The 21453-nt window shown below is 40.0% G+C and overlaps 1 protein-coding gene across 5 annotated transcripts in view; it reads left to right on the forward strand.

Annotated features, from left to right (window-relative positions):
* LOC140734403 (ecto-NOX disulfide-thiol exchanger 2-like) overlaps positions 1-21453 on the forward strand; it is a 285185-nt gene that overhangs the window by 164884 nt on the left and 98848 nt on the right. For 4 of the 5 annotated variants that reach the window (XM_073058298.1, XM_073058301.1, XM_073058299.1 and 1 more), the window contains one exon: positions 10796-10930. In XM_073058298.1, the coding sequence (XP_072914399.1) occupies positions 10796-10930 (135 nt within the window). The remainder of the gene's footprint in view (positions 1-10795; positions 10931-21453) is intronic. The other variant, XM_073058300.1, reaches the window with a different exon arrangement.

A 21453-nucleotide genomic window follows, 5' to 3' on the forward strand; every position in this document is an offset into this window, starting at 1 on the left:
TCGAGAGTCTGTAGAATATTGGTTGATTTCTAAGTGGCTGGGAAGCATGTTCCAGTGAGTGCAAAGCGTTCAGCATGCTGTGCCGAGTGAGGAGAAAGAAAGGAAGTGAGCTCCACGGTTTCTGTGTCGGAAACAACAGCATAGCCTGCACGGCACTGGCCTTCTGTGTCTATAAAGGAGCTCCCATGTTCGAGACAAGTGGTGAATCGTGTCTGATCAGTAGAAGTAAGGGTGGCCATAGCCCGAGGGAACAAATCTCGGGATTTAGTGGAATAAATAGTCAGGACATGTCTTAAATAACTACAGAACCCTTGGGGGTCGACCTTTTTGTCAGGGGCAGCATTCAGTATACCACAGCGTTAGGAAGAGGTCCAGGGCTTACAGATTTGCATAGTAGGTGCTTGTCCCGTCACTCCGGCTTGTGGGTTAGGAGCGGTCCTCATGGGCAATTGATACTGAGTGTGTATCGGTCCTGGTAAAACCAATGGCCCTTGTTCAGGGGTCCAGTTCAGGAGAGGTCCATCTGACCATGCTATGATATGGGTAGATATGGGTATTGGGCTTCCCAACTGTTCTGTAGGAACTACATTGGTCGGTGGCGATGCAATGACTATCGAGTTGGCAACTGAGGCACCAGGGTGAGAACCATCTGGGGGTGGGAATCTGACCGTGGATAGTATGGTGGGATTATTAGGTCGCCTTACCCATTCCCAATCATCATCAGTATTGATTGGGGAATCGGTCGGTATTTCTGGATAGAGGCGGGGTACCCCAGAATTATTTTTATTTTTCATTTCCCCTTATTTGTTCTTCCATGGCCAGTATATTTTGTCTCATATGTTTTACTGAGTTAAGTATTGAATGTAATTAGTTTTGCTACAACAAGTGTATGGGACATTGGAAAAAAGTTGAATTTCCCCATGGGGATGAATAAAGTATCTATCTATCTATCTATCATCTACTTTGTCTGCTTCTGTCCCTTGTTCCATTCTTCACAAATCATTCTCAACTCTTGCCAACTGCTAGGATTGCCTCTTTTATCATGTATGTCTATCCATCTTTGCTTAGCGTTATTGATCAAGCAATTTAATTTATGTCTGCTTCTTGTTGCCATAGGCCAATCAGGCAACCATACTCTTACCCTGCCTTCCCTTTCCATATTAAATTTAAATCAAATGTATCTTCTGCAGGCCAATTGTCTTTTCCCAATTGTTTATGTCATCCCAATTGGAATGACATTTGTCTCAGTTTTTTTATTGCCTAAATATTTGTCTATTATTTTCTGTAATGGACTACTGTCTCTCCCCCCCCCCCCCCCCCCCCCAAACTTATCTACGCGCGCAGCCATCATATTCCAGGGGACTTGAACTGCCGGTATTAACTTACTATTCCGGGGGATTTGAATCACCCGTCTTCTTTCACGATTCCCTTTGGGTTCTGTCAGTGGATTTTCCCCACCAAAATGAGGGAACAAACAGAGACGTCAGAGAGCAGAGAGAAACCAAGGTTAAAGCTTACCCAGTGGGCCCGTTCATCTCTGATTCACCCCAATGGTCCGTCCGCCCACTTGTACAATTTTAGCAAGGGGTCTACCACCTATTGGGACTCCGCTTGCAGCGCCAAGATGTTGATCTGCCTCTCTACCAGAGGCCTTTAGGTTCAGACCCGAGGAATAACTGTCAAACGCAGTTTACTTAAAAGTACATGCAGTTTATTAGCAAGCTTGCGTTCTCAGTTGGCAACACAGAGTCTCTGAGCTTGAGAAAAGTGGGCTCAGAATACTGTTTGGAGTTGCAGATGTACATTGTTGTCACATATTTTGATAAGGGTAGACTGAGATTCTCATAGCATGACTTGTCAAGCTGCCAATAAGTCAGTTAGGTTTTAGCCCTTTTAATTCCTCAAGAATAGAGATGTGGAGAAATTTCTTTAGCCGAAGAGTGGTGAATTTGGGGTATTTGTTGCCATGTACAGCTGTGGAGGCCAGGTCGTTGAGCATATTGAAGGCAGAGATTGATAGGTTCTTGATTAGACACGGGTAGAAGGCCAGGAACTGGGGTTGAGCAGGAGATAGAGAAAAAGAGCCCTATGTCGATGAGAAAATAAGGCGTTGGGAGTGTAAAATACTGTTAATTAAATTTTAAAACTTAGTGGAGAAGAACTTTAGTCTCTCACTCTCAATCTCTCACAAATTTATCACCCTCCTCTGGGAATAGGAGGGCATGCTAGAGGACCTCAGAAATGCGAGAATCTCAACAGTATTAAGAAAGAAGATGCATCCAATTATGGAATTTATGGAGTGGTATCCCTACTGTCTGCAATAGGCAATATCATCATCAGTGTCTTCCTCACCATTGTTTTACTGTGACCAAAGAGTTGCTCATTGAATTGCAACTCTCAATGAACATGATCTTTACTTCAGAACAATCTGAGATTTTTGATACTGGAAGAAGGAGGATTAATGATCACTTGGAAAATCAAGGACTAGTCAGAGGTAGCCAGCTTGGCTTTGCTAAAGGCAGATCTCAATTTAAGACCATAAGATATAGGAGCAGAAGTAGCCCATCTGGCCCATTGAGTCTGTTCCACCATTTAATCGTGGACTGATCTAATTCTTGCAGTCATCCCCACTCCCCTGCCTTCTCCTCATATCCTTTGATGTCCTGGCTAATCAAGAACCTATCTATCTCTGCCTTAAATGCACCCAGTGACTTTGCCTCCACAGCAGCTCGTGGCAACAAATTCCACAGATCTGCCACCCTCTGACTGAAGTAATTTCTTCATATCTCTGTTCTAAAGGGACGTCCTTCAATCCTGAAGTCGTGCCTTTTTGTTCTAGACTCACCTACCATGGGAAGTAACTTTGCTATATCTAATCTGTTCAGACCTTTTAACATTCAGAATGTTTCTATGAGATCCACCCTCATTCTCCTGAACTCCAGGGAATATACCCCAAAAGCTGCCAGAGGTTACTCATACGGTAACCCTTTCATTCCTGGAATCTTCCTTGTGATTCTTCTGAACCCTTTCCAATGTCAGTATATCCCTTCTAAAATAAGGAGCCCAAAACTGCACACAGTACTCTGTGTGGTCTCATGAGTGTCTTATACAGCCTCAACATCACATCCCTGCTCCTGTATTCTGTACCTCTAGAAATGAATGCCAACATTGCATTCACCTTCTTTGCAACCGTCTCAACCTGGAGGTTAACCTCTCAAGTCCCTTTGCATCTCTGCATTTTGAATTCTCTCCCCATCTAAATAATAGTCTGGCCGTTTATTTCTTCCAGCAAAGTGTATGACCATACATTTTCCAACATTGTATTTCATTTGCCACTCCTTTGCCCATTCCCCTAAACTATCTAAGTCTCTCTGCAGGCTCCCTGTTTCCTCAACACTACCTGCTCCTCCACCTATCTTTGTATCATCGGCAAATTTAGCCACAAATCCATTAATCCCATAGTCCAAATCATTGACATACATCGTAAAAAGCAGCAGTCTCAATACCGACCCCTGTGGAACTCCACTGGTAATCGGCATCCAGCCAGAATAGTATCCCTTTATTCCCACTCTCTGTTCTTTGCCATGCTCCACCCATGCTAGTAACTTCCCTGTAATTCCATTTGCTCTTATCTTGCTAAGCAGCCTGATTTGATTGAATCCTTTGAAGAAATAACAATATGATCAATGAGGGTGGGGTAGTAGGTGCAATTTACATGGATATTAGTAAGACCCTTGGCAAGGTATGACAAGTGAGACTTGTTTAAAACATTAAGACCCATGGGATCCAAGGCTGTTGGAGAATTAGCTTCCCAGTAGGAGCCAGAGAGTGATGGTGTAGGGTCGATTTTGCAATTGGATATCCCTGATTAATCTTATCTCAAGGATCAGTGCTAGGACCTTTGCTATTTGAAATGTATTTGAGTGACTTGGATGGGAGATGTGATCAATAAGTTCATGGATGACACAAAGATTGGAGGAGTTGTTGATGGTGTGGAAGGTAGTTTTGGGATACAGAGTGACATTGATGTGTTGGTGAATTGGGCTGAAAGTTGGGAGGTGGAGTTCAGTCCAAACTAGTGTGTGATTATGCATTTTAGGAACACTGATGAAATTAGAACAAGAATGATCAGATCTTGGGGACTTTGAGGAACTGAGGGACCTTGAAATACAAGTCCTTTGATGTTTGAAAGTGACAACAAAGGAAGATAATGAAGGTTAGGAAGGGATATGGGAACCTGCTCTTCATTCGTTGGGCATTGAATGCAGAAATAGAGAAGCTGTGCTCCAACTTTATAAAACCCAGTTCAGATCTCTATTCAGAGATTAAGGGACATGAGATATTAATTTATGAATATGGATAGGATAGACTACGGGAAACTCTTCCCCATATCAAAGGTAAATGATTATAGAGGATATCATTTAGGGTAAAAGGAAGAGATTTAAATGAGGGGAACTTCTACACCCAGATAATAGTATGTAGCTAGAATGCATTGAGAAATTGAAGGTGGGTTACTGATTTAAATGTCTAGATGAGCACTTTGATAATTTAGGCACAGACCAAGTTCTAGGAAATCTGGTAAGGACAAGAAGGATGCCCAATTGTTAGCGTAGATGGATTGGGCTGAATGGCCTGTTTTCATTGCTGTACTGTTTTATGATTACGAGTGTCAGCCAGACATTTGTCCTGAAGACTCTGAAGCAGACTTGAAACAACAACCTTCTACCTTGAGCGATTGCTACCATATGAGTCATTTCTGATATGGGATTTGGTGGGTGCAGTTTAATTCCACATTTCTTTCCACGTTAAAAGTTCTATTTAAATCATGTATTTTCTATTCAGACCTTTTGTAACAATGTAGACACAGCACTCTGCGAATGATTCCTATATTGTTGTTATGGCTATATGTACAAAGTAAGAATTTTGTCAATGCAACAGATTACCTTATATGGCATTGTTTTTGAGATTTTAAATGGATAATGACTCTTTGTCATATTGTTAATTAATACTTTTATTAGTAATTTATACATGAAAATGACATAGTATTTATATTTCTTTGTTATTTTATAACCATTTGCTGATCTCGATGAAAAGAGAGAGATGCCTGGCACATTAAGATTATGCTAATTTGAAGTACTGCTGGGTATAAACATTTAAGTGAGCACCACCGTTTTTGTTATTTTTTATTTGAAAGACATCTGGACAAGAATTATAATTCTGGTGTGCCAGATTACAAATCCACAGCTACAATAATATTTTTTCTTTGTGTACTAAGTTCAGTTATATTCTATCAAATAAAGCAATCACTCTGTGTATCACCAAAACAACCAGGAACCAAATGGCATTCACTGCAAGGGTTGAAATGGCAATCTGTGACAGTCCAAGCTGCTCACATCTCCCTCATCTTTTGTTGCGAGCATGTAATGGACTGCTGCTTCTAATGATCTAGATACACAACAGACCATTAAATTTCCTTGCACTAAAAGAAGTTGATTATTTTGAAACACTCTTGGGTAAGGTTAACTTAAGGAGTAATTTGAAATTTTATTTTCATTTGTGAGGTTCTAAGATTGACAGGTTTTTTTCATGATGCTCAAGCCAGTTAAAGTAGAATGTGAGCTTTCCTTCTGTATGTTGTATGAAGCAGTGTTGGATTAAAATTTTGATGCAGTCTTTTGACCTGAAACATTATATTTCTATTTCCTTAGCGTTTAAAATGTTTTGAGCTATCTTAATGTATGGTACCAATTTCCACACATTAGAAGTTATAATGCTGTTGCTGAAGTATTAAGCATTAATGAGACGAATAGCATCTTGGATTCAATTAGCAAAAGTAACTTATCACTTTGCAAATTATAAATCTCATTTGCTGCAATGCAAAGTACTGAGGCCAGAATCTAATTCCACTGTCATCATCTTCTGGTTTGCTGTATCTTGGTATAAAAGGAAACGAACAATTAAAAATGAGTATTGATAATACTTCAATTGACAGTACTGGATTAGCACTACATATTGTGCCAAGTGTAAGTGAAGATAAAACAAGGGGTGAAAACTTATTGGATTTATTTATGAGCATCGATTTACACAGGGTTGTTTTGTATAAACTTGAGCTTTCATTTTTGATGATACTGTTGTTCAGAATTTTGTAAAGTTTCTCCTGGAAGTCTATTCACATAAATAATCAGAAGAATCCCTTTATCTGCCATTTTAGTGACCTCTTCACAGGTGTATAATCTGTCCCAAATTACCAGTACATTGGCAGAACTCCCAAATAGAGTATTTCCAATCATTCAATTTGAAGAATTCTTAATAAAATACCCAAAATCTAAACCAAAGACTTTAAATGGAAATATGTCTTTAACTTACTTCTGGTGATCATCTCTGCAATGTAGCTTTTACACCTCATTTTTTACTTATCGTATGTTTGCCCTTCATCAAATTGTTGGTCCTGTTGTTTGATGATGATGTCAGAGTGAAGAATATTGCCAAGCCATGACTCTACAGATTATGCTCAAGTATAATCCTCCAAGACATCTCATGGATATCCAAGTTAGAGCTGCTATATCTATTCTGAATCAATCTCTTGTAGAATCTCCCACTTTTTCTGAACTTTTGTGGATTCAGTTTTCTTTTTCCTCCGAAAAACATAGAAAAAATTTAAGACAGAACAAATTGTTTTGAGTTATACCTGACTATTCAAATGTTAAGCCATGTTATAAAATCTGATTTTTTTTTCTCTCAACTTTTTTTCCTGCATTGTGCTTAGAACAGAAAGGTGATTGTGATACAGCACTGGCAACAAAGCAGAAACCTGAGAAGAATCAGCAGTAGATATAGATCAACTAAATTGTTAACTTGACAACCTTGTCCCATTTATCTGAAGCAAATATTGTCACAATAGAAAGGCTCGTTGATAAATAATGTAGCAAAGGCGCAGCCCGAGTACAAATTTCAGCAAACAGTTGACAAATCTTTAATGGGAATCAACATGCATCTGAACTGAATTTCAAAGCAGGTATGGACAAAGCAGATGAAATCTGGCCCTTCAAAATAACCAATGTGGTATTCACAGCCTTTACTATTCCATTAGCAAACTGGGCAGATATAATCTTTTCACCCTTCTCCTTAGTTGCCCTTTATGTTTTCTGTGTATAACTACTAGCTGAATATGTAATAAATTACAATTTATAGTGCATAGCTAAGCATCCAAGCTCACTTTTTCTGACTCAATATTCAAAAAAATTCAAAAATTTTGATATGACATCATTCAGTCACTTGAGAATATTACAATGTGGTGGTTCAGTTATGGATATTCCTATCAAAATAGGTTGCAATAGATTTGATATATTTTCTAGAAAGTCTATTGGATATTTATATTAATATGAACCTAGTTTTTAAAAGAATGGCAACTGACTAAAATTTCTGTTTGCTATGATAATATAGTAATGACCTGGCAAAGGACCATTACTGAACAGATATTTTGATTCTTTTTTTGCTAGTCTTATTCCTTTCTTCTTGCATTTAATTGGGCATGATATGGCTAAGAATTAAGATCAGTGACATAATATTTGCTGTCACTTAGATTTTATGGTCACTTTAAAGAAAACCATGTCTCTTTGTTGTAAACTTGCCAACAATGGGAATTGTTTCTTGCTCTCTACTTCATCCTATTGTAATTTGAATTAATCCCTTCATCTAAAGTTTGGGAGTACAACCCTAATTTGTCTATTCTCTCCTCCTTGGACATCATATATCATTTTAGTATATGTGCTTCCTCCAAAACCAATATACTCTTCGTTAGAAATGTTGTCTGGGAGATGTCTAACTAAGGCTTTGTCGAACTGGATAAAACATCTATTTCCTTGATTCCCAAATCATTTGGTATAAAAGCAATTGTCTTTGTTTTCTGAGCCTGAATTTGACATTTTAATCCATATATGTATGTGGAATTCAAGTCAATTTGAAAGTTCAAAGGAAGTTTGTTATCAAAGTATCCAAATAATACCCTGAGATTTATTTTCTTGCAGGCATTTACAGTGTAACAAAGAAATACAATAGAATCAATGAAAACCTACATCCAAACAAAGACTGTCAAGCAACCAATGTGCAAAAGAAGACAAACTATAAATGCAAAAATAAACAAATAATAATAAATAAATAATACTGAGAACATGAGTTTGAGAACCCTTGAAAGTGAGTCCATAGGTTGTGTTCTGTAAACAATTCAGTGTTATAGTGAGTGAAAATGTCCGCATTGGTTCAGGAGCCTGATAGGTGAAGCATAATAGGTGTCCCTGAATCTGATGGTATGGGAGCTAAAGCTCTTGTACCTCCTTGATGGTAGCAACTAGAAGAGAGTGTGGCCTGGATAGTCCTTGATGATGGATGCTGCTTTCTTGTGGCAATGAACATCTTCAGTTTCCAGTATTACACCATTTCATACTCTGTACTAACCTCAGACTTGTCTACCTAAATGTACTTGGCCTTCTCAGTGAGGCCATGCTCAAACTAGAGGGATAATTCCTTATGTTCTGCCTTGGTAGCCTAGAACCCAAAGGTATGAATGTTACATTTTCCAATTTAATGTAACCCGCATTCGCCACGTTCCTGTTCAACACTTTTGTTCAGCTCTACCATCACCCACTTCACTCCCCACCCCATTTGCCTAGATACTTCCATCTGCCCATTACCCACATACCTATTCATCCAGTGCCTAGTTTTCTCATCTCTTAGTTCACATTTGCTATCTCTTCCCCCTTCCTAGTTCAACTTGCCTAATTTTCACTCCAATCCCTACGTATCCGTTTCTACTGATAACCAAGCAGCCTCTTGTTTCAGCACTCTCACTCCCCCCCACCACCACACCTTGCTCTGTCAGTCCCATCCTCTTCAGCTAAGCAAGTTCCACTTAATCACCTACCAGTCTCTGTCTTACCCCGTCCCTCTTACTATTTTATACTGGCTATCTTCCCACTCCTCTCTCCTGATACAGGATCTTCACATGAACATGACCGTGTCTTTATATCAAATGCTGCTTAACCCACTGAGTTTTCCCTGCAGTTTTATTCTTTGTCCACCTTGAACTCTGTTTACCACAAACTTTCCAGGGCACTTAAATTTTTAATATCTCTTTGTAATTTAATGTGTCCATGTGCTTAGTTATCAACCCTAGATAAATAGCATTCACCTTCACTGTCAAAGTAGATTATGAATATGGCAAAAAGCTATATCTGTGCATAGATCTTTGCAGGACAGCCCTTAGCATATGCTGGGAATATAAGTACTTATTGCCTCCTCCTAAACAGCCAATTTCCTAGTGAGATGATTAAATTGTTTTTAATTCTGTGGTCTACCACTTCATCGAACGAACCCTGTCGATCTTAAGAACTACCTGGATGTCTGTAAATACCATCCACAGACATTCTCTGCAGACTTTTTCCAATTATTTTGGTTTTCAAAATCCAATCACATTTTGCTAGCTATCTATAATAATTAAATGTTTTCAAGATTTCTCTTCCCTGACCTTAATGCTGAACTTGAGTATTTTCCTGGCCTCAAACTATGGACTAATTTATCTTGGTTTCCCTTCAAACTGTAAATAGCAGTGAGACTTTCACAGGATAATACTCAAGAACTGTTATAAATTGAGAGAATTTTTAAAAAGATTGAAATGAGAGCATTTGTGATGTTTTCACCAAATTCCTTTATTACTTTCGTAATCTTGAGGATTTCACACAATTTAGAATATAATAACATCAGTAAATAAATGAGTTTATTGGTAAATTAGTTTATTACTTTTGTATGTGCCAAGGTACAGTGAAAATCTTTGTTTTGCATGCCATCCATACCGATCATTTTATTGCAACAATGCATTGTGCTATTACAAGGGAAGATAATAACTGAATCCAGAATAAAATGCTATAGTTTCAGAGCATGTGCAGCATAGACAGATGAAAAGGTGCAAGGCCATAACAAGATAGATTGTGAGGTCAAGAATTGATCTTATCATTCTAAGGGACCAGTCAGTAGAAACCAGATTGTGCTACTTGGCTACTTTGGGCCTGCCCCATTGTTCAAAATGATCATGGCCAGCCTACCCAGGCCTTATCTCTCTTTGTTCTTGAAAAATTTATAAACTTCTTTTCTAAATACCCACAAAATTCTAACCTCCACAACCCTCATGGAAAGGGAAATCTGGAGATTTGCAACGTGCATGGATTAAATCCTGTGCACTCCAGTTTTAAATAATCATATCCTAATTGTGTAATTTATCATTTTGATTAAGAACCTATCACTAGCAGAAGCATCTCAGCATCTTCAGTACCTTATCATGCCCTCACAGGATCTTGTATGTTTTAATGAGATCTTTTAACACCTAGAGAAAATAGATTTATTTTCTTTAGCCCTTTGAATTAAGTCAACCCTCTCATCCCAGAAACAAGCTTCATTAGTTTAATTACTTCCTTATTCTTTCCAATAATTTTTGAGTAGATACAATAATATTTCCCTGGATACTATTTTCTTCCTGAAATATAAATATTAACACGTATTAATCATTGAATGTGTCTTTATTTAATCTCATTTATATAATTAACGATATTTTGTGTTTAATGCTCCTCTGGTCGTCCAATATTCCTAATGTCGTCAATGTTATTTTTGAAACTTAATTCAAAGAATTTGTACTTAAGTAAAGAAGGAGTAAGTATTTATTGGTCAAAACTAAATATCAAGATCTACATTAACTTGTAATCATACTCAGAACTTGCAGCATTTTTTTTTTGTTCTTCATTTTAAGCAGAGTGTTACAAAAACCTAGCCTTAGACTCCAGCCCTCAAAGGATGTCATTATCAAACCCTACAGCTTGGGCAACGGCCATGAACAACTTGGGAATGGGACCAATGGGAATGACTGGACAGCCACTTATGTCAGGTATGCTTTTTGTATGATAAAAACAGAAAATGTTGGAAATATTCTTGATCAGGACAAAAGCACTTTACTTTTATTAATTCTGTTAATTCACAGTGCTCTCCTAATATCTTTACTAATTATATTCATGTTGATAATTTTTATAGCTAACATTCAAAAACATTGTCCATTTTCAAGATATTTATACTCTAAAATGTTATAAATAATTGCCTATGCTAAACTTGTTCAGAGGTTGCATGGTGAGATTCAAAATTTTCTGTTAATAAATTTAAGTAATTTTTAATGACTATTAAGGACTTTCTCCATTATTTCGTATAAATATGGATCTATTTTCAATATGTTGGAAATTATGTTTAATTCAAGGTTGGTTTGAAATTCCAAGGAGTGGGCAAATGTGGCTTAAGATCTTTTACTATAGATGGGTGTATGAGAAAGATTTGGGTAAATAGAAACCTCAGCCCTTTTTTCAGTAGTGAACTTGTTCATTTGGTCAGGAAACTTTGTTCACTTTTGGGAAGGTTTATTCATCCTGCTCCTTGACTTGAAGGTGAGGAGTTTGAAGTTCCTCTGTGTCAACATCTCTGAAGATCTATCTGAGCCCAATATACTGATGCAGTTACAAAGAAAGCATGTCAGTGGCGATATTTCAGGAGTTTGAGGAGACTTTGGATGTCACCAAAGACATTTTCAAATTTTTACAGATGTACTGTGGAGAGCGTTCTAAGTGGTTGCATCACCCTTGGGTGTGGAAGGACCAGTGCACAGGATCAGGAAAAGCTGCAGAAAGTTGCAACCTCAGCCAGCTCCATTGTGAGCAAATAACCTCCCCCAGCATCCAGGACACCTTCAAAAGATGATGTCCCAAAAACAGGCGGCATCCGTCATCAAAGACCCTCGGCCCCCCCAACCTATCACCCTCTTCTCATTGCTACATCAGAAAGGAGGCACACACTCAACATTTCACGAACAGCTTCTTCCCCTCCGCCATCAGATTTCTGAATGAACAGTGAACCCATGTACAATTCCTCAGGTTTTTTTTTCTTTTTCTTGCTCTCTTTAATTTAAATGTTTTTTAATATGCAGTGGATTCTAGTTAATTGGGCTTGTGGGTGCATGGTAGTGTAACATCATGCTAATGTCTATCACAGCTAGGGGAATTGGAGTTCAGAGTTTAATTACAGGGCCATCTGTAAGAATTGCCTGTATGCCCTCCCCATGGAATGCATGGCTTTTCCCTGGGTGCTCGGGTTTCCTCCCACAATCCAAAGACCTACCAGGTAGGTTAATTTTTCATTAGAATTTGCCCCGTGATTAGATTAGGGTTAACTAGGTTTGTCGCTGGGTGGCCTGGCTTGCAGGGCCGGAAGGGCCTACTCTTCACTGTCTCGCTAAATAAATAAATCCAGGCCCAATTAAACTGCTGGCCCAGTTAGCCGAAGTTTCATGGAAATAGTTAAAGGTATTAAAAAAAAGACAAATTGCTGTTTAACTAAGTAACAACTTATGTATTTAAATTAAATACAGAACAAATTAGAGCACAACCAATGCTACTACAGTACTATAAAACTGTGTACTAGTTCCCAATAGTTATCAATGGAGGAATTCATCCAGTGTGCATTGCTATGCATGAGGTGGCCAGGGAGAGCTAGCACCTCTGCTGAAGGGACTTGTTGTGTTAATTTTTGGGCAACTTACTCACCTTTGGTCCCCACCAGACACTCAGCTCTCACTTGTGGCTCCAAGTAGCTGTTTGCATGTGACATCGGCCACATCCTGGTACACTGCTTCAACAGGAGGGCTAAATCAGGTGAGGGTAGCCAGCGATGTCATACCCCGGTGAAATAGGGACATCCCTGTCCTAGCATGTGAAGTCAGCTCTGGCAAACTGGATGGATGAGATCAACAGAGAGATCCACCGGCCAAGAAGGCAGTTCTGCAACACTTTGAGGAAAAAGAGGGCATGATTAGACACTGAAGTTATGGTTAGCTATTGTAACTAAGGAGGACTCCAGTTTGTGATGACTACTTGTACCGCTGGATCTGAAATTCAAAGGTTGAGAGAGTGAAAGTGTCCAAGTGCATCAGATTTTTCACAATTAAAAACTCTCCCACACAGGTTTCACTTGTATCTTCTGATATGATGGTCAGCCGACACACTGCCGTGTTCTTTTGATTGTAAATGAGCAAAATTAGTACAGACACCTAGCACAGATAATGGACTGTCTTCACACAAAGCTTTCGATGATTGCATCCTTTAAGTCTTCATTGTAACATTTAAGATGTTTATTAATACTTCCACATTCTTTGTAGTTTCTAACTTGTTGAAGTTGTGAAATCACTTCATTTTCAGCCCTGGCTGTTTCTGGCATCTCTGAGCTTGAATGCTTGAAACCACAGTGGGCAAAACAATTCTAAAGGGTCTTATGCTTATTTCTCACCAATTATGAGTAACTAAAATCACTGCTTTTTTAAAAAACTTTGAATACGCAAATGACACTAATAAAAAACAATTTGCTCGAACCATGGTTGTAGTGTCCGAAGGCCACACAAGTTCATGCAACTGACGCTAGTTAGAACCTGTTCGGCTGCAGTCTCCTGTCCCAATTAAGCGGCATAGTGTCCCAATTAAACAAAGGAAATCCCGGCTATTTTCTCTATTGACTTTTGTTCTTTAAGAGTTGTCCCAAATAAGTGGAAAGGTGTAATAATAATAGAGTTGTCATGATGGGAAGTTTTAATTTCCCAAAATATCGATTAGCATCTCCCTAGAGCGAGGGGTTTAGGTGGTGTGGAATTTGTTAGGTGTGTTCAGGAAGGTTTCTTGACACAGTATGTAGATAAGCCTACAAGAGGAGAAGCTGTACTTCATTTGGTATTGGGAAACAAACCTGGTCAGGTGTCAGATCTTTCAGTGGGAGAGCATTTTGGAGATAGTGATCATAATTCTATCTCCTTTACAATAGCATTGGAGGGAGATAGGAACAGACAAGTTAGAAAAGCATTTAATTGGAAGTAAGGGGAATTATGAGCCTATCAGGCAGGAAATTGGAGGCTTAAATTGGAAACAGATGTTCTCAGGGAAAGGTACGGAAGAAACGTTCAAATATTCAGGGGATATTTGTGTAGAGTTCTGTATAGGTACGTACCAATGACACAGGGAAGTTATGATAGGGTACAGAAACCGTGGTGTACTAAGGCTGTAATGAATCTAGTCAAGAAGAAAAGAAAAACTTACAAAAGGTTCAGAGAGCTGGATAATGTTAGAGATCTAGAAGATTATAAGGCTACTAGGAAGGAGCTTAAGAAGGAAGTTAGGAGAGCCAGAAGGGGCCATGAGAAGGCCTTGGTGGGCAGAATTAAGGAAAACCCCAAGGCATTCTACAAGTACGTGAAGAGCAGGAGAATAAGACATGAAAGAATAGGACCTATCAAATGTGACAGTGGGAAAATGTGTATGGAACCAGAGGAAATAGCAGAGATACTTAATGAATACTTTACTTCAGTATTCACTATGGAAAAGGATCTTGGTGTTTGTAGTGATGACTTGCAGCAAACTGAAAAGCTTGAGCATGTAGATATTAAGAAAGAGGATGTGCTGGAGTTTTTGGAAAGCATCAAGTTGGATAAATCGCCATGACTGGTCGAAATGTACCCCAGACTACTGTGGGAGGCAAGGGAGGAGATTGCTGAGCCTCTGGCGATGATCTTTGCATCATCAATGGGGACGGGAGAGGTTCCAGACAATTGGATGATTGCAGATGTTGTTCCTTTATTCAAGACAATGAGCAGAGATAGACTAGGAAATTATAGATCAGTGAGTCTTACCTCCGTGGTTGATAAGTTGATGGAGAAGATCCTGAGAAGCAGGATTTATGAACATTTGGAGAGGTATAATATGATTAGTCAGTATGGCCTTGTAAAGGGCAGGTTGTGCCTTACGAGCCTGATTGAAATTTTTGAGGATGTGTCTAAACACAATGATGAAGGAAGAGCAGTAGATGTAGTGTAAATGGATTTCAGCAAGGCATTTGATAAGGTACCCCATGCAAGGCTTATTGAGAAAGTAAGGAGGCATGGGATCCAAGGGGACATTGCTTTGCGGATCCAGAACTGGCTTGCCCACGGGAGGCAAAGAGTGGTTGCAAGTGGGTCATATTCTGCATGGAGGTCGGTTACCAGTGGTGTGCCTCTGGGATCTGTTCTGGGACCCTTACTCTTCGTGATTTTGATAAATGATCTGGATGAGAAAGTGGAGGGAGAGGTTAGTAAGTTTGCTGATGACACAAAGGTTGGAGTTGTTGTGGATAGTGTGGAGGGCTGTCAGAGGTTACAGCGGGGCATTGATAGGATGTAAAACTGGGTGGAGAAGTGGCAGATGGAGCTCAACCCAGATAAGTGTGAAGTGGTTCATTTTGGTAGGCCAAATAGGATGGTAGAACATAGTATTAATGGTAAGACTATTGGCAGTGTGGAGGATCGGAGGGATCTTGGAGTCTGAGTCCATAGGACACTCAAAGCAGCTGCGCAGGTTGACTCTGTGGTTAAGAAGGCCTATGGTGTATTGGCCTTCATCAATTGTGGAATTGAATTTAGGAGCCGAGAGGTAATGTTGCAGCTATATAGGACCCTGGTTAGACCCCACTTAGAGTATTGTGCTCAGTTCTGGTTGCCTCACCACAGGAAGGATGTGGAAACCATAGAAAGGCTGCAGAGGAGATTTACAAGGATGTTGCCTGGATTGGGGAGCATGCCTTACGAGAATAGGTTGAGTGAACTTGGCCTTTTCTCCTTGGAGCAACAGAGGATGAGAGGTGACCTGATAGAGGTATACAAGATGTTGAGAGGCATTGATCATGTGGATAGTCAGAGGCTTTTTCCCAGGGCCGAAATGGTTGTCACAAAAGGACACAGGTTTAAGGTGCTGGGGAGTAGGTACAGAGGAGATGTCAGGGGTAAGTTTTTTACTCAGAGAGTGGTGAGTGCGTGGAGTGGGCTGCCAGCAATGGTGGTGGAGGCGGATATGATAGGGTCTTTTAAGAGGCTTTTGGATAGGTACATTGGAGCTTAGTAAAATAGAGGGCTGTAGATAAGCCTAGTAATTTCTAAGGTACGGACGTGTTCGGCACAAGTTTTTTGGGCCGAAGGGGCAGTATTGTGCTGTAGGTTTTCTATGTTTCTAAGTGGTTGCCTCAATTAACCAAAATCCACTGTATTTCTTACTGTAATTTATAGTTTTTAAAGATTACGTATTGTAGTGTACTGCTGCCACAAAACAGCTTATTTCACGGCATACTCCAGTGATATTAAACCTGATTCTGATTCTCACTAGTAGAAACATCTGGACTATTGCTGTTCACAAGATGATTGTGGAAGCATTTCTCAAGCTCTATACATTAAAGCCCTACGTGTGTGTTTGTGAGTATGAAGAGTACAGAGGTTTTAGGGGATGGTGGACAAGTATAATAAGTGACTAGATAAAATATACTGGGAAAAGTGTAAAACTTTTTAGTATATTTGGTGCCACCTTGGTACAAAAAAACTGGAAAAACAAAGTATTTTTCAAACAGTGAGCAATGGGTGTTATTGTCATTCGTAGCATTTTCTGAAAATAGCCTGATATATTGAAGACATGTTCTAAATGCATTGGAAGCAGTTCAGTGAGGGTTTATGAAACAATACCTAGTATTGCAAGAATTGCAAGATGTCTGAGGAGAAAAGGGCAGAGCTTGTTGTCTACTAAAGTTTAAAAGGGAAAGAGAGGATTGCTTCTCTGAGTGGAGGCCTGTGACTAGTGGTGTGCCACAGGGATCAGTGCTGTGTCCATTGTTATTTGTCATGATAGTAGAGGCAGATGCTTTAGCAAGATTTAAGATAACCTTAGATGGGCATGTGGATGAAAATAAATTGGAGGGCTGTTTAGGAAGGAAGAATTAAACTGATTTTCGAATAAGTTAAAACGTTGTCATAACATCTTGGGCCGAAGAGCCTGTATTAGAACATAGAACATAAAAAATATAGAAAACTACACAATGCTGTGTCGAACATGTACTTACTTTAGAAATTACCTCAGGTTAACCACAGCCTTCTGTTTTTCTAAGCTCCTTGTACCAAAATCTACAGCACATTACAGGCCCTTTGGCCCACAATGTTATGTTGACCATGTAACCTATCCTAGAGGTTGCCTAGAATTTCCCTACCTTATAGCCCTCCATTTTTCTAAGCTTCATGTACCTATCTAAGATTCTCTTAAAAGACCCTATAGTATCCGCCTCTACCGCCTTCACTGGCAGTGCATTTCACACACCCACCACTCTCTATATGAAAACCTCACCACTGACATCCCCCTTGTACCTACTTCCAAGTACCTTAAAACTATGCCCCCTCGAGTCAGCCTTTTCAGCCCTGGGAAAAAGTCTCTGGTTATCCGCACGATCAATGCCTCTCATCATCTTATACACCTCTATCAGGTCACCTCTCATCTTCTGTCGCTGCAGCAAGAAAAGGCCAAGTTTACTCAACCTATTCTCATAAGGTACACCCTTCAATCCAGGCAACATCCTTGTAAATCTCTGCACTCTCTCTATAGCATCCACATCCTTCCTGTAATGAGGTGACCAGAACAGAACACAGTCCTCCAAGTAGGCTCTAGCTAAAGTCTTATATAGCTGTAACTTACCTCACGGCTCTTGAACTTAATTCCATGGTTGCTGAAGGCCAACACACCTTCTTAACAATACAGTCAACCTGCTCAGCAGCTTTGAGTGTCCTATGGACATGGACCCTAAGATCTCAGTGATCCCCCACATTGCCAAGAGTCTTACCATTAATATTCTGTCTTCAAATTTGACCTATCAAAATGAACCACTGATCTGGGTTGAACTCTATCTGCCACTTCTCAGCCCAGTTTTGCATCCTATTGATGTCCCACTGTAACCTTTGACAACCCTCCAGACTATCCACAACACCCCCAACTTTTATATCATCAGCTAACTTACTAACCCACTCTTCTACTTCCTTATCCAGGTCACTTATAAAAATTACAAAGAGGAGGAGGTCCCAGAACAGATCCCTGTGGAACACCACTGGTCACCATCCAAGCAGATTACGAACCACCCACCAGAATCCTTTGCCTTTTCTGGTCAAGCCAGTTCTAGATCCACAAAGCAAGGGCTCCTTGGATCTTATACCTCATTACTCATTCGATGTACTATGTTCAGTCCATACAGATCATTTCTCACAACAGTGCATTTAAGTAATCTCGGGATTACTGCCTGTGCCACGCGACAGTGAGAGTAGGAATGGAATTAGGTGGAGGATGAATGCATGGTTGAGGGATTGGAGCAGGGGGCAGGGATTCAAGTTTCTGGATCATTGGGACCTCTTCTGGGGCAGGCGTGACCTGTTCAAGAAGGACGGGTTACACTTGAATCCTGGGGGGACCAATATCCTAGCGGGGAGGTTTGCTAGGGCTACAGGGCAGACTTTAAACTAGTAAGATGGGGGGGCGGAAATCAATTTGAGGAAACTATGAGAGAGGAGGTTAGTTCACCAGTAGAGCAAGTAAGTAGACAGTGTGTGAGGGAGGAAAGGCAGGTGATGGAGAAGGGATGCGCTCAGCCCGAAGTTGTAGGGGAGAAGAAAGAAAAGGATAATAAATTTGAATGCATTGCTAGGGATGAAAAGAGAGGAGGAGGTGGAGAGTATCTTAAATGTATCTATTTTAATGCTAGGAGCATTGTAAGAAAGGTGGATGAGCTTAAAGTGTGGATTGATACCTGGAATTATGATGTTGTAGCTATTAGTGAAACATGGTTGCAGGAAGGGTGTGATTGGCAACTAAATATTCCTGGATTTAGTTGCTTCAGGTGTGATAGAGTAGGAGGGGCCAGAGGAGGAGGTGTTGCATTGCTTGTCCGAGAAAATCTTATGGCGGTGCTTTGGAAGGATAGATTACAGAGCTCCTCTAGGGAGGCTATTTGGGTGGAATTGAGGAATGGGAAAGGTGTAGTAACACTGATAGGAGTGTATTATAGGCCACCTAATGGGGAGCATGAGTTGGAAGAGCAAATGTGTAAGGAGATAGCAGATATTTGTAGTAAACACAAGGTGGTGATTGTGGGAGATTTTAATTTTCCACACATAGATTGGGAAGCTCATTCTGTAAAAGGGCTGGATGGTTTAGAATTTGTGAAATGTGTGCAGGATAGTTTTTTGCAACAATACATAGAAGTACCGACTAGAGATGGGGCAGTGTTGGATCTCCTGTTAGGGAATGCGATAGGTCAGCTGACAGATGTATGTGTTGGGGAGCACTTCGGGTCCAGTGATCACAATAGCATTAGCTTCAATATAATTATGAAGAAGGACAGGACTGGACCTAGAGTTGAGATTTTTGATTGGAGAAAGGCTAACTTTGAGGAGATGCGTAGGGATTTAGAGAGAGTGGATTGGGTCAAGTTGTTTTATGGGAAGGATGTAATAGAGAAATGGAGGTCATTTAAGGGTGAAATTATGAGGGTACAGAATCTTTATGTTCCTGTTCGGTTGAAAGGAAAGGTTAAAGGTTTGAAAGCGCCATGGTTTTCAAGGGATATTAGAAACTTGGTTCGAAAAAAGAGGGATGTCTACAATAGATATAGGCAGCATGGAGTAAAGGAATTGCTCAAGGAATATAAAGAATGTAAAAGGAAATTTAAGAAAGAGATTAGAAAAGCTAAAAGAAGTTACGAGTTTGGTTTGGCAATAAGGTGGAAGTAAATCCGAAAGGCTTCTACAGTTATATTAAAAGCAAGAGGATAGTGAGGGATAAAATTGGTCCCTTAGAGAATCAGGGTGGTCAGCTATGTGTGGAGCCGAGGGAGATGGGAGAGATTTTGAACGATTTCTTCTCTTCGGTATTCACTAAGGAGAAGGATATTGAATGGTGTAAGGTGTGGGAAACAAGTAAGGAAGTTATGGAACCTATGACAATTAAAGAGGTGGAAGTACTGGCGCTTTTAAGAAATTTAAAAGTGGATAAATCTCCGGGTCCTGACCGGATATTCCCCAGGACCTTGAGGGAAGTTTGTGTAGAGATAGCAGGAGCTCTGACGGAGATCTTTCAGATGTCATTAGAGATGGGGATTGTGCCGGAGGATTGGCGTATTGCTCATGTGGTTCCATTGTTTAAAAAGGGTTCTAGAAGTAAGCCTGGCAATTATAGACCTGTCAGTTTGACATCAGTGGTGGGTAAATTAATGGAAAGTATTCTTAGAGATAGTATTTATAATTATCTGGATAGACAGGATCTGATTAGGAGTAGCCAGCATGGATTTGTGCGTGGAAGGTCATGTTTGACAAACCTTATTGAATTTTTTGAAGTAGTTACGAGGAATGTTGACGAGGGTAAGGCAGTGGATGTAGTCTATATGGACTTCAGCAAGGCCTTTGACAAAGTTCCACATGGAAGGTTAGTTAAGAAGGTTCAGTCGTTAGGTATTAATGCTGGAGTAATAAAATGGATTCAACAGTGGCTAGATGGGAGATGCCAGAGAGTAGTGGTGGATAATTGTTTATCGGGATGGAGGCCGGTGACTAGCGGGGTGCCTCAGGGATCTGTTTTGGGCCCAATGTTGTTTGTAATATACATAAATGATCTGGATGATGGGGTGGTAAATTGGATTAGTAAGTATGCTGATGATACTAAGGTAGGAGGTGTTGTGGATAATGAGGTGGGTTTTCAAAGCTTGCAGGGAGATTTATGCCGGTTAGAAGAATGGGCTGAACGTTGGCAGATGGAGTTTAATGCTGAGAAGTGTGAGGTTCTACATTTTGGCAGGAATAATCCAAATAGAACATACAGTGTAAATGGTAGGGCATTGAGGAATGCAGTGGAACAGAGAGATCTAGGAATAACAGTGCATAGTTCCCTGAAGGTGGAGTCTCATGTAGATAGGGTGGTGAAGAAGGCTTTTGGAACGCTGGCCTTTATAAATCAGAGCATTGAGTACAGAAGTTGGGATGTAATGTTAAAATTGTACAAGGCATTGGTAAGGCCAAATTTGGAATATTGTGTACAGTTCTGGTCACCAAATTATAGGAAAGATATCAATAAATTAGAGAGAGTGCAGAGACGATTTACTAGGATGTTACCTGGGTTTCAGCACTTAAGTTACAGAGAAAGGTTGAACAAGTTAGGTCTCTATTCATTGGAGCGTAGAAGGTTAAGGGGGGATTTGATCGAGGTATTTAAAATGTTGAGAGGGATAGATAGAGTTGACGTGAATAGGCTGTTTCCATTGAGAGTAGGGGAGATTCAAACGAGAGGACATGATTTGAAAGTTAGGGGGCAAAAGTTTAAGGGAAACACGAGGGGGTATTTCTTTACTCAGAGAGTGATAGCTGTGTGGAATGAGCTTCCTGTAGAAGTAGTAGAGGCCAGTTCAGTTGTGTCATTTAAGGTAAAATTGGATAGGTATATGGACAGGAAAGGAGTGGAGGGTTATGGGCTGAGTGCGGGTAGGTGGGACTAGGTGAGATTAAGAGTT

This window comes from Hemitrygon akajei, chromosome 10 (genome assembly GCF_048418815.1).
Source record: "Hemitrygon akajei chromosome 10, sHemAka1.3, whole genome shotgun sequence".
Taxonomy (NCBI): domain Eukaryota; kingdom Metazoa; phylum Chordata; class Chondrichthyes; order Myliobatiformes; family Dasyatidae; genus Hemitrygon; species Hemitrygon akajei.